General features: G+C 39.5%; 1 protein-coding gene across 16 annotated transcripts in view; it reads right to left on the bottom strand.

Moving 5' to 3' along the window:
* Positions 1–12,468, bottom strand: part of Rapgef2 (Rap guanine nucleotide exchange factor 2) — a 224,964-nt gene that overhangs the window by 26,965 nt on the left and 185,531 nt on the right. For all 16 annotated transcript variants that reach the window (XM_063260907.1, XM_063260909.1, XM_063260911.1 and 13 more), the window contains 2 exons: positions 9,042–9,178; positions 8,572–8,730 (listed from right to left, as the gene is read on the bottom strand). In XM_063260907.1, the coding sequence (XP_063116977.1) occupies positions 8,572–8,730; positions 9,042–9,178 (296 nt within the window). The remainder of the gene's footprint in view (positions 1–8,571; positions 8,731–9,041; positions 9,179–12,468) is intronic.

Raw genomic sequence — 12,468 nt, 5'->3', positions numbered from 1 at the left:
CTCCTCTGGCCAAGGAGCACACCACAGCTGCTGGCCGGAAGGAGGGAGCTGGGCAGAGCTGCTGAAACCTGCACTGAGCTCGCCTGTGACCTTCTTATGATCTGGAGAGCACCAGGGCTACTGCCACTGCCTGGAGGAAGGAGCAGTCCCGCTGAGGAGGGGAGCTTTGCTACCAGAAGGGGAAACTGTGCAAATTGAGGAAGCTTTAGGTCTACCTGAGAGGAGCCTGGCAAGCCTCTTTTAATCCAGGGGCTCCGCTGCCCAAGGAGGGAACTACTACCAGAGGAGTCCCAAGAGCCCAGGACATAAGAGTCAATTTACAACACGACCAGGGGAAACTCTGGAACAACACTTGAAACACAGTAATATAGGAAAATGACAAAACGAAAGACCAAAATGCAACCTCAAACATCCAACCCATACCAAGAAAGCCTAAGAGTCATGTACATAGAAGAAAATACATGCCATATACCTGAAATACCTGAAACAATAGTAACAGAAATAAAGAAGCAGCTCCGGGAAGCTTTGAAGGAATTCAAACTAGAAATAATCTATCAGGTAAAAGAAGAAATAATAAAAGAAATGAAGGAGATGCTGAACATATCTAAAGAAGACACAGCTAAAAAATTAGAGGAACTAAACAAAAAGACAAAATCTCTGGATGAACAATATAAGAAACAAACTAGTATATAAAACAGATGCAAAGAGATATATACAGGAAATCAAAACTCCATTGAAAGTTGTAAAAACCGCCTGAATGAATGCGAAGATAGAATTTCGGACCTCGAAGACAAGATTGCAGCCAGTGAACAGGAAAGGAAAGATCTTTTAAAAATAACAAGAAATCAAGAAATAACAATTCAACACCTGCAAGATGACGCAAAGAAAAACAACATAAGGTTGACAGGGATAAATGAAAAAGAAGGAGACAATACAAAAGATGTCAAGAGGATATTTAGAGAAGTAATTGCTGAAAACTTCCCAAACATGAAATTGGAAACTGATATCAGGATCAATGAGGCATATAGAACTCCAAATAGCCATAACCAAAATAAAACTACACTCAGACATATAATAATCAACATTCCAGAAATTGAACAAAAGAATAGAATATTAAAAGCTGTCAGAGAGAAAAAGACAGATCACCTATAAAGGAAAACCTATCAGAATCACAGCAGACTTCTCAACACAAACAATAAAGGCAAGAAGAGCATGGAGTGAAGTATTTCAGACCCTAAAGGAAAATGATTTCCAACCTAGACTGATGTACCCTGCAAAACTGTCCTTCAAAATTGATGGAGAAATAAGATACTTCCACGACAAAGAACAGCGGAAGAAATTCACGATCACCAAGCCAATCCTGCAAAGAATACTGAAAGACAGTCTAGATACACTCAAGAAAAAACCACTTAACAAAGCAGACAATTAAAGAGAACAGAAAGATAAAGATGCAACAGCAGAAATATAACATGTCACCAATAAACCAATATATAACAGTTATAACCATTAACGTAAATGGTCTCAATACACTAATTAAAAGAAATAGAAAGGCAGAATGGATCAAGAAACAAAATCCAACCATATGCTGTCTACAAGAAACTCATCTAACCCAAAAGGATATTCACAGACTGAAAGGCAAAGGATGGAAAACAATACTTCATGCAACAGGAACCCACAAAAAGCAGGGGTAGCTATTCTGTTTGCAGACAATGTGAACTTCAAACCAATAATGATCAGAAGAGACAAAGCAGGTCACTACATACTGGTTACAGGAAAACTTCAAGAGGAAGAGATAACTATCTTAAATATATATGCACCAAATTCCAAAGCACCCAGTTATATAAAAGAAGTAATATCAGAAATGAAAAACCAAATTAGCAGTCATACAATTATAACAGGAGATTTTAACCCACCATTGACACCCATGGAAAGATCAACAGGACAGAAAATCAGCAAAGAGATAATAGAATTGTATCACACCTGCGAACAAATGGAATTGATAGACATATACAGAGTATTCCGCCCAACAACAACAGAATACACATTTTTCTCAGCAGTACATAGGTCATTCTCTAAAACAGACCATATATTAACTCACAGAACATATTTAAAGAAACGCAAAAGAGTTGAAATCATCCCCTGTATGTTATCAGATCATAGCGCTATGAAATTAGTAATTAATGATAAAAGATACTGCAAAAATCCCACAAACACATGGAAACTGAATAACGTACTCTTGAGTAATCAGTGGGTCACAGAGGAAATTAAAGAAGAAATTAAACAATACCTACAAACAAATGAATGCACAAATACAACTTACCGGAATCTGTGGGATGCAATGAAAGCTGTCCTCAGAGGGAAATTTATTGCACTGAGTTCCCACATCAGGAAAACAGAACAAATACAAATAATAACTTGATGCTACACATCAAACATCTAGAAAAGAAGAGCAAGTCAAGCCCAAAGCCAAAAGAAGGGAGGAAATAATAAAAATCAGAGCAGAAATCAATGCAATAGAGACTAAGAAAACAATACAAAGAATCAGTGAATCAAACAGTTGGTTCTTTGAAAGAATAAATAAAATTGATAAGCCCCTAGCCAACCTTATTTTAAAAAGGGAAGAAAAAGCTCAAATTCATGCAATAAGGAATGAAAAAGGTGAAATCACTACAGACCCAACAGAAATACAGATCATCAACACCTATATCAAAAACCTCTACTCTCAAATTTTTTTTTTTTTTGTCTTTTTCGTTTTTATCGGTACCAGGGATTGAACTCACGACTGCCTGCTTGCAAGGCAGGCACTTATGCCGCTGAGCTAAATCCCCAGCCCCTCAAATGTTTGTTAACACAAAAGAAATAGACAGATTTCTAGAAGCATATGAAGTACCAAAGCTAGGTCAAGAAGAAGTAAAACTGCTGAATAACCCAATTTCTATTCATGAAATCGAAAATGTAATTAAGTCATTACCTACAAAAAAGAGCCCAGGCCCAGATGGATTCATTGCAGAATTCTACAAGAAATACAAAGAGGACCTAATGCCGACAGGCCTGACACTCCTCAAACTCTTCAATGAAATTGAAAGTGAAGCAATCCTTCCTAAGTCATTCCTGGAAGCAAGTATTACTCTAGAACCAATACCTGAGAAAGACCCAACTGAAAAAGAGAACTACAGACCAATCTCCCTAATGAACACAGATGCAAAGATCCTCAATAAAATATTGGCAAAGAGGGTGCAGCAAGTCATCAAGAAGATTATACACCATGACCAAGTGGGATTCATTCCAGGTATGCAGGGATGGTTCAACATATGTAAATCAATAAATGTAATCCACCATATCAATAGAGTCAAAAGTAAGAATCACATGATTTTCAATAAATGTAATCTACCATATCAATAGAGTCAAAAGTAAGAATCACATGATCATTTCTATAGATGCAGAAGAAGCTTTTGATAAGGTACAACATTCTTTTATAAGAACCTTACAGAAAATTGGAATAGATGGTTTTTACCTCAACATAATAAAGGCCATCTATGACAAACCAACAGCCAGTATCATACTAAATGGCCAAAAATTGAAGGCCTTTACTTTAAAATCAGGCACAAGACAAGGATGTCCCCTGTCACCGCTCCTATTTATTATAGTACTGGAAATAATAGCCAGAGCAATTAGACATGAAAGAAAAATACAAGGCGTAAAGATAGGAAAACAAGAAGTTAAATTATCACTATTTGCAGATGATATGATACTCTACATAGAAGACCCGCAAAACTCCATTGAAAGACTCCTAGATATAATAAATAAATTCAGCAATGTGGCTGGATACAAAATCAATACTCAAAAATCAATAGCATTCTTATATACTAACAAAAATCACAGAGAGAGAAGTAAGAGAAGCCACACCCTTCACACTAGCAACCAAGAAAATGAAATATTTAGGAATTACTCTCACGAAAGAAGTGAAAGACCTATATAGGGAAAATTATAATACAATGAAAAAAGAAAATTGAAGATGATCTCAGGAAATGGAAAGACATTCCTTGCTTATGGATAGGAAGAATATTGTAAAAATGGCCATTCTCCCAAAAATGGCCATTCTCCCAATACAGATTCAATGCAACCCCGATAAAAATACCATCAACATATCTCATAGATCTACAGAAATTAATCCTAAAATTCATCTGGAGTGAGAAGAGACCTAGAATAGCAAGGACAGTTCTAAGCAGCAAAGGCAAGGCAGGAGGCATCACAATCCCTGACTTGAAGTTATACTACAAAGCAACTGTAGTAAAATCAACATGGTACTGGAATCAAAACAGAGCCAAAGACCAATGAAATAGATTAGAAGATACAACCACAACTACAAACACACTCAACCATCTCATCTTTGATAAAGGGGCCAAACAGGTTCACTGGAAGAATGACAGTCTCTTTAATAAATGGTGTTGGAAAAACTGGCTCTCCATATGCCAAAAACTAAAACTAGACCCATGCCTGTCACCATATACTAAAATAAAATCTACATGGATCAAAGATCTAAATATTAAAACAGAAACACTAAATCTATTGGAAGACAAATTGGGTAAAAACCTTGAAGAAACAGGGATAGGTAGAGATTCATGAACAAGACTCAAACAGCACGGGAAATACTTCCCAGAGTCAATAACTGGGATCACATCTTATTAAAAAGTTTCTGCACATCGAAAGAAATCTCTAACATAGTGAAAAGAAAACCCATAAACTGGGAAAAAATCCTAGTGAACTGTCCCTCAGACAAAGAACTTCTGTCTAAAACATACAAAGAATTAAAAAAAAAATCAGACCCCCAAAATTCAAAGACCCCATCCAAAAATGGGCATCAGAGATGAATAAACAATTTTCAGATGAAGAAATACAAACGGCAAATAAGTATATGAAAAAATGTTCAGCATCAGCAGTCATTACAGAAATGCAAATTAAAACCACACTGAGATTTCATCTCACTCCTGAAAGAATGGCCAAGATCAAGAAAACCACCAACAACAAATGCTGGAGAGGCTGTGGGGAAAAAGGAACTCTCCTGCACTGTTGGTGGGAGTGTAGACTGGTGCAACCATTGTGGAAGTCAGTCTGGAGATTTCTCAGAAAGCTGGGACTGGAAGCACCATTTGACCCAGCTATTCCACTCCTAGGCATATTCCCAGAAGAACTGAAAGCATCATAACACAGTGATATATGTGCACCCATGTTTATAGCACCACAATTTGTAATAGCCAGATCTTGGAAATAACCTAAGTGTCCATCAACTGAGGAATGGATAAAAAAGTTGTGGTATTTTTATACAATGGAGTACTACTCAGCTATAAAGAATGATTACATTGAGACATTTATAAATAAATGGACGCAGCTCGAGACCATACTCGTAAGTGAAATAAACCAAACTCACCTGTATAAATACTGGATAGTTTCCCTAGTGTAAGAAACGATAAGAATACATGAAAGTACGTGGAAATCATGATTTCCAGTCACACTGGTTTGAAGCCATATAATGTTTTCATTCATTACTTGGAATAGTTTTAATTGGGGTGGTTTTATTTTATTGTCTGTGATACTACAAATAACTATTTTGAAGAAAATAAGAGCATAATAGCTAGCGCTGATTTAATATCATCCTGTTTTGAAGCCCCATCAAGTTGTTGTTCATTTGTTTCCATTGGTTCTAACATGTGGTATCTTGTTATATCTTAATGTATGCGATAGTATAAGCAAGTTTTTTATAGACACAGAGATAATATAGAAATTGATGTTTGGTTTCTGCTAGCTGGTTCTAAATACCCGGCAATAATTTCATTCTCTTGAATGGTCTCACACTGTCTTGATAAATTTGATGCTATAGTATACGAAGTTAGACTCAAATATTTCAAGGAAAGAGTCACTATGGTAACTACAATTAATGTCAAGCTATCTGGGGGTGAAACACAATGATGGTTAAATTTTTCGATTCTGACCAGTGTTGTTCTATTGATATGTTCTTTTTTTTATCTCAGTCTCCCCCTTTTTCTTTCCTTTTTTTTTAAAAATTAGTTTATTACTTAGTATCTTTTAACTAAGGGAAAACTAAATTAAAAATAGTGGGATAGATTATAGTAATTTTTTGTTTCCCTATTAACCTGATTTGAACCCCTATAGTGTTCTCCACATCTTGTTCTGACTGATTTTATTATATTGTTTCGCTTAGTAGTATCAAGTTTGAGGGTATAGGCAACCATTTGGAAGGCAACCAGATATTCTATGATGCCCGTTATTATTTGACTATTATTTTCTTTGGAATCCTGTAAGCTCTCCAATGTAGTTTTATTGGTCTTATGTACAGTTTTGTTCAATTCTTTTATACTAGCTGATATAGGCTACTCTTTTCAGGATAACAAGAGGCATAATGGTAACCATTGTTGATCACCTAGTAATCCCTTTTTTTTTTCATTTTATGCTATGTCCATCCTCCTGATCTAACTGACTCTGTTTTGCTTTGTCACATTGGGGTTTTCTTTGGTCCGTCTTGTTTTGTTTTTTGTTTTTTGGCCTTTTTTAAAATCTTTTTTCTTTTTCTCTACAAAGAAAAAGTTAAAAAAAACTGTGGAAGTAATGGAAACTAAAATGTGTGATTGTTAGTGTAAAAAAGAGGAAGGAAAGTGATCTAAAGGATATAACTGCAAGTTTATTTAAATGTGTAGGATAGAGAACCATATTGCTGAGTTTTTCTTGGATCATTGAACAGAACTGACTGCAATCTCACTGTATTAATCTCCACGTTGTATGCTTTAATTTTGTAATCTGGACAGCTGTTTGTAACATGACAATGTGTGATCTATTAACTGGTGAACTCTTACTGTATGTTTTTTCTCTTGAAATTCTGTGTTGCTTCTAGTCTTTTATTGTCTTGCTTCGTTTAGTTTCGTTTTTCTCTTTAAATTTAAAAAAAAAAAAAAAAAAGGGCCCCAAAATTCAAAGATTCGATCCAAAAATGAGCATCTGAGATGAATACACAGTTCCCAGGTAAAGAAATACAAAAGGCAAATATGAATAAATGTTCAACATCATTGGTCATTAGAGAAATGTAAATTAAAACCACACTGAGATTCCATCTCACCCCAGAAAGAATGGCCAGGATCAAGCAAACTACCTACAAAAAATGCTAGGAGAGACTGTGGGAAAAAAGGAACTCTCCCGCACTGTTGGTGGGAGTGTAGACTGGTGCAACCACTGTGGAAATCAGTTTGGAGGTTTCCTCAAAAAGCTGGGATTGGAAGTCTGTTTGACCTAGCTATTCCACTTCTGGGCATATTCCAGAAGAAGTGAAAACACACCCAGTCATGTATGTGCACCCATGTTTATAGCAGCACAATTTGTCATAGTCAAACCTTGGAAACAACCCAAATGCCCATCAACTGAGGAATGGATAAAAAAGATGTGGTATTTTTATACAATAAGAGTACGGCTCAGCTATAAAGAAGGATCACACTGAGGCTTTTATAGGTAAGTGAATGCAAGTTGAGACCATATTCATAAGTGAAATAAATCAAATTCACATGTGTTAATACCCTAGTGTAAGAAACAGAAAGAGTAAATAAGATCCAAAATCTTCAAAACGTATTGTGAAAGGGTAAGAAACAGCTCAAAGGGGAAAAATAACTCAGGGAAAAGACAATAGATATAAAATTGTAAATATACACTTAAGATAGTTAAGATGATGGTACTACTAATTCAATTAGTTCCTGGAGCAATACAGTTAACACTCATAGGATTAGATCAATTTTACATGTCCATATCTAGTAATCTGAGTAGCTCTTTTGAAAATAACTATGCAAAATAACCACCTTTGTTAAGTTCCTACCACCTTGTTTTGAAAGCCTATATTGTTACTGTTTTGGGTTTTTTGTTATTGTAGTTTGTCTCTCCTGTTTCTTGTTTTTCCCTTTTGAAAATAAAACTTTAAAAATTAATTAATTTCCCATTTGGCCATGTAGTTTATTTAATCTATTACTAAAGGTTTTTAAATAGTGAGTACTGATACCGTATCAATACTGATACTACTTCTCTTTGGTTATTAAGTATTCTTATCAGCAATTATTTACAATTTTTCATCAGCAATTATTTACTACGGATTCCGCCCACATCTCTTCAAAAATCCATTTACTTTTGTATGTATTTAAATAACATTGCAGAGCTGCACATCATCGTTATAAAATACCCTAAAACAGAACGCTTTAAAAACAGAACACATAGAGCTGTTGACTTCAGAAAACTCAGATGCACATTTATTTTTAGTTTCCTCAGATACCGTAAGACGAAAAGTGATTGTTCTATGCTCAGATTTTATTTGCAAATCTAAAAAATGACAAATTAACACATACAGAAACCTCACTCCACAACTGCACACGCATTTCCTTTATTTAGAGAAACATCGGTCTAGGCTCGAAGCCCAGCGTCCAGCACAACTCTTGCTCAGCACCTGCAGGGCCCTGGCTCCACCCCGAGCACCCCGCCAGCTGGCCAATCTGTCCCATGTGTACCGTTAATGATGTGTCATACCTGGCAGTCATCCACCTTCGTTCTCATCACTCCTTTCATGTACTCTTTGTCCATGGTAGGAGAGACGCCAAAACTATTTCCCATGCACAGTATTTCTGCTTTTCCGTCTGGGTAAGTCACTTCCACAGAACCATTGAGAATCACAGACCAGGAGTCCAGCTGGTCAGAAGGAGTGCAAACAAAGCAGAAAAGAACACTGTGGTCACACAGCACTGAACACCCCGAGTTCTAGCCCCAGCACTGCAAAATAAAAACCTTCTAAAAGCACTATCAATTGCTATATGGAATATGATACGTAATACAAAATAGAACAATAGAACCTGGAGTATAGTGACAAAATTAGTATCTCACAATTCTTGATGAATTATTATTATTGATTTTATTATTAATGTTTTTTCAAGGAAAAAGACCTGGATTTCCATCTGAGTGTTGTACCGAGAGGCCCTGTGAGCAGAGAAACGTTTACCAACCTCTTCACCATCATTTAGCACGATGGTCCCTGCTCTCTCCACCACAGCAAATACCATGACAGCACAAAGCTCTCGCCGCACCGACATCGTCATGTTCGCAAAGGCAGGCAGCTGGTGCATGAATTCCAGAAGTTGTTCTGAAACGCAACACACACTCCGTGTCAAAATGACAGCTTTTATTACAAACAAGTCTTCAGAAAGAATGCTTCAAGCTGGTGCATGCCTGTAATCTCAAGTACCCAGCAGACTGAGGCAGGGGGATTCTAAGTCTGAGACCAACCTGGGCAACTTAGCAAAACCTAGATGGCTCAAAATAAAAGGGGCTGAGATTGTGGTACAGCATTGGAAAAAGCAGCAGCAATACACACTTTAAATGCTTTAAAGTTCCATCTTTGCAAATGCTGTACAACCCATCTACTGATTCAGTGTAAACTGAACATCCAGCACGTTTACAGAGGGTGGTCGCCATGGCCATGGCGATCTCTGCTTGCTGATTCAGTAGCAACAGTTGACAACCCAGATTCTAAAGGCTGTGAAGAAATCACTAAACTTCAAATGGGGACTTCCAATTACACATGAGCTGTGATCTTGTTAACCACATACTAAGAGCTGGTTGAAATGAAATGAAACTCAAGAGTTTTCCAGAAGGTCAGCAGGTCCATTCTGGAGCTTTCTGGGTAGGTAGATAACCAAATGATTTAGTAAAAACAACTGCCTTTAATTCAAAAACATTCCAATGGAGATTTTCTGTGGGTCAGGGAAGTTCATAAAAATTTGACATTTAAAAATTTACAACACAACGTGACAAATATAAACGAGAACAGATACAGTGCTCCTTGTCCTGCAGACAGGCAAGTAGAGTCGGTTCCTCTTCCATAGGGGACGTCACACAGGAGCGTAGCTGTGGACACAGCCGGCTGCTGACTCAAGGGCTCCGTGCCTCTCACTCTCAAGGATCTATACTCCCTGCCCACTGGCTCTCTGCCTCCCTCATCCCCAGCTCTATGGCATACGTGTTCCTCGTTTCCTAAGGAGGAAACCGGAGCCAGAAACACACAGGAGAGGACTCAGAGCTGCTGCCTCTGAGGCACATGCTGGGTTCTGCAGCAGGTGGTGAGGGCACGGGGCAGACCTAGGACCTGCTGGCTGTGCCACTTCTGGCACAGGATTAACCCCAGGCAGTTACCTCACTTGCAAGTAACAGCACATCTACTTCACTGGATAGAAGTAAGAATCTAATACAGAACATAGCCCCGTCAGAGGAATCCTCAACACATGAGAACTGCGACTGTCACCATGACAGCTGAAGCACCCACCTTTCAGCAAGCAGCACAGTGCCCTTTCCTTGTCACCCACACAATGGAACTGTCCCTATGCACCTCCCTCTGGACAAAACACGATACACTGCTAAAGACAGGAAGCTATGTTCCTCAAAGATGCTACCCTTCCATAAGGATGGAATGATTGCCTTGGCCCAGCTGGGCATCCTCAAGTCCTCACTGCTCCCGTCCCGCCTCCATGTCGCATCCCCAAAGTGGCTGTGGCCGTAGGAAGTGCAACTCCATGAGCGGAACCCAGGAAGCCTGTCCGACAGGACCGGTTCTTTAGCCTCACCCAGAGGTATGTATCTATGTATGTATGTAAGGCAATCAGTTTACTTTTGCAACCAGCACTTTTTCAAAAAAAGAAGAAAAAATTCAAAACATATTACTCTGAGAAAACAAATTCTGCTTAGTGCAACTTTTATTTCTGGAATAAGTACGTGTGTCTGTGTTCTGCTTCAACATAGATTTAGTCTTGGGGACAGCACTAAAACCACAGTGACAGTCACTGCAGGAAATGACCACACCTATCATATTAAAGGTCAGACATGCCGGCCGACCTCCCAGGGGGACCCCATATACAACACTTCCCTCCCCCAGGAGCTGCTGAATTTCCATGGGCAATGAGATTCTCGGCTTTGAAGAAAACTCAAGAGTAGAAATTAATCATCTGCCAGGAAGCCTCTGACTCTAACAAGTTTGGGTAACAGAAGTCAAGTCATTATCACACATCTGACTGGAGATGAAGTACGCGGAAAACAAGGGACTCCACCAATGCACACCACCACGTCCCAGCACCTCCTGCAGACGTGGGCTTTGCTTTCTGATGGACTTCTCTTCTGCTGGGGGCTTCGGCAGTGGTGATCCTGGTGTCCCTCACTGTCCTGCACTCAGGGTGGAGCTCGGGGAGTGCCCCATGGCAGTGGTCGCTGTGCTCCCCACTGCAGCGCCTCCACCTCCCACGGTTTCTCCCTCTGCCCATGACTGCCAAAGTGAGCCCCTTTCCCTGGGTCGCCCCCTGCCACATTGTCCTGCCTCAGAGGCACCAAAACATACTGTACCCCTTTAAGTGGTAGTGTGGGTGCCTGGTCCCAGGGAGGACAAATGTGTGCAAGACAGAGTCGTGAAAGCAATACAGAAGCAGTGACAGGCACTGGAGAAGCTCAGCAGGCAAAAAGATCTACATGCAATCAGCATAGGGAACGAGATGGACAGGAAACGTTCAGTAACAGCAGATGCACACAGTGCTCCGGGCTCCAGGGAAAGGCCAGGAGGGCGCAAAGGTATAACTAGGCAGCAGCTGAGAGGGTCTGAGACACAAGCCTTCAGCAACATCCAGCCACTGCGTCACGGTGACTTCTCCCAAACTTCGTTCCGCTGGGAGAGAGAGCACCTCAGTGGAAGGATTCCCTGCAGCCCATCTCTGAAAACGCAGTCAGTGTAAACCAAAAGCACTCAGCTTACACTGACAGTGCCACAGGGGTCACAAAGCTAAGGGGACCAAGAAGGCTTTGGACAGAGCTCTGGACTGTACTTGGTCCGCCCTGAGGATGGAGGGAGACGCTGAGACAGGGAGAGGTGAGCGGCACTACCTTTCTATTTCATAACCAATTTACAGACATCAGAGGCCTATCTTGGTTTCAGTGATTCAATTTCCTATTAAAAATGTTTACTAAAGAAACACTCTAGTTTTTGGTGGCACATGAAGCCAGGAGAAAAGGAACTGCGAGATCAAAGTTCTCATCTACCTTAATATTTCAAGCCTTCAAAACAATACATGTTACCACCACTAGGTAAATGAGTCTACACAAGGACCACGAAGTCCCTTCTTGAATGGATGGAAACAAATAGATGCGCAAGAATCCAATGCAGCCTAAAAGGAATTTTTTTCCATGTAGTGGCCAAAAACACAATTATATTAGTAATTCCATGTGTTTGCCTTAAACACTGATGCGTGCACACACACACACACACACATAAAATCTCTCCTCCTCATCTTACGGGGTAAAGGCAGTGGGTGGGAGGAGGCATCCACAAGCAGGCCCTGGGTTCTTTTAAAGGGCGTCTGCCGTAACCGACACTGGCAGGTACCTCGGGGCTACCAA

Source organism: Cavia porcellus, unplaced genomic scaffold, assembly GCF_034190915.1.
Source record: "Cavia porcellus strain 051 isolate PalLab524CR breed Dunkin Hartley unplaced genomic scaffold, mCavPor4.1 scaffold_14, whole genome shotgun sequence".
Classification (NCBI taxonomy): domain Eukaryota; kingdom Metazoa; phylum Chordata; class Mammalia; order Rodentia; family Caviidae; genus Cavia; species Cavia porcellus.
Note: the sequence above shows the minus strand (reverse complement) of the source record. Positions and strands in the feature narration are given on the sequence as shown.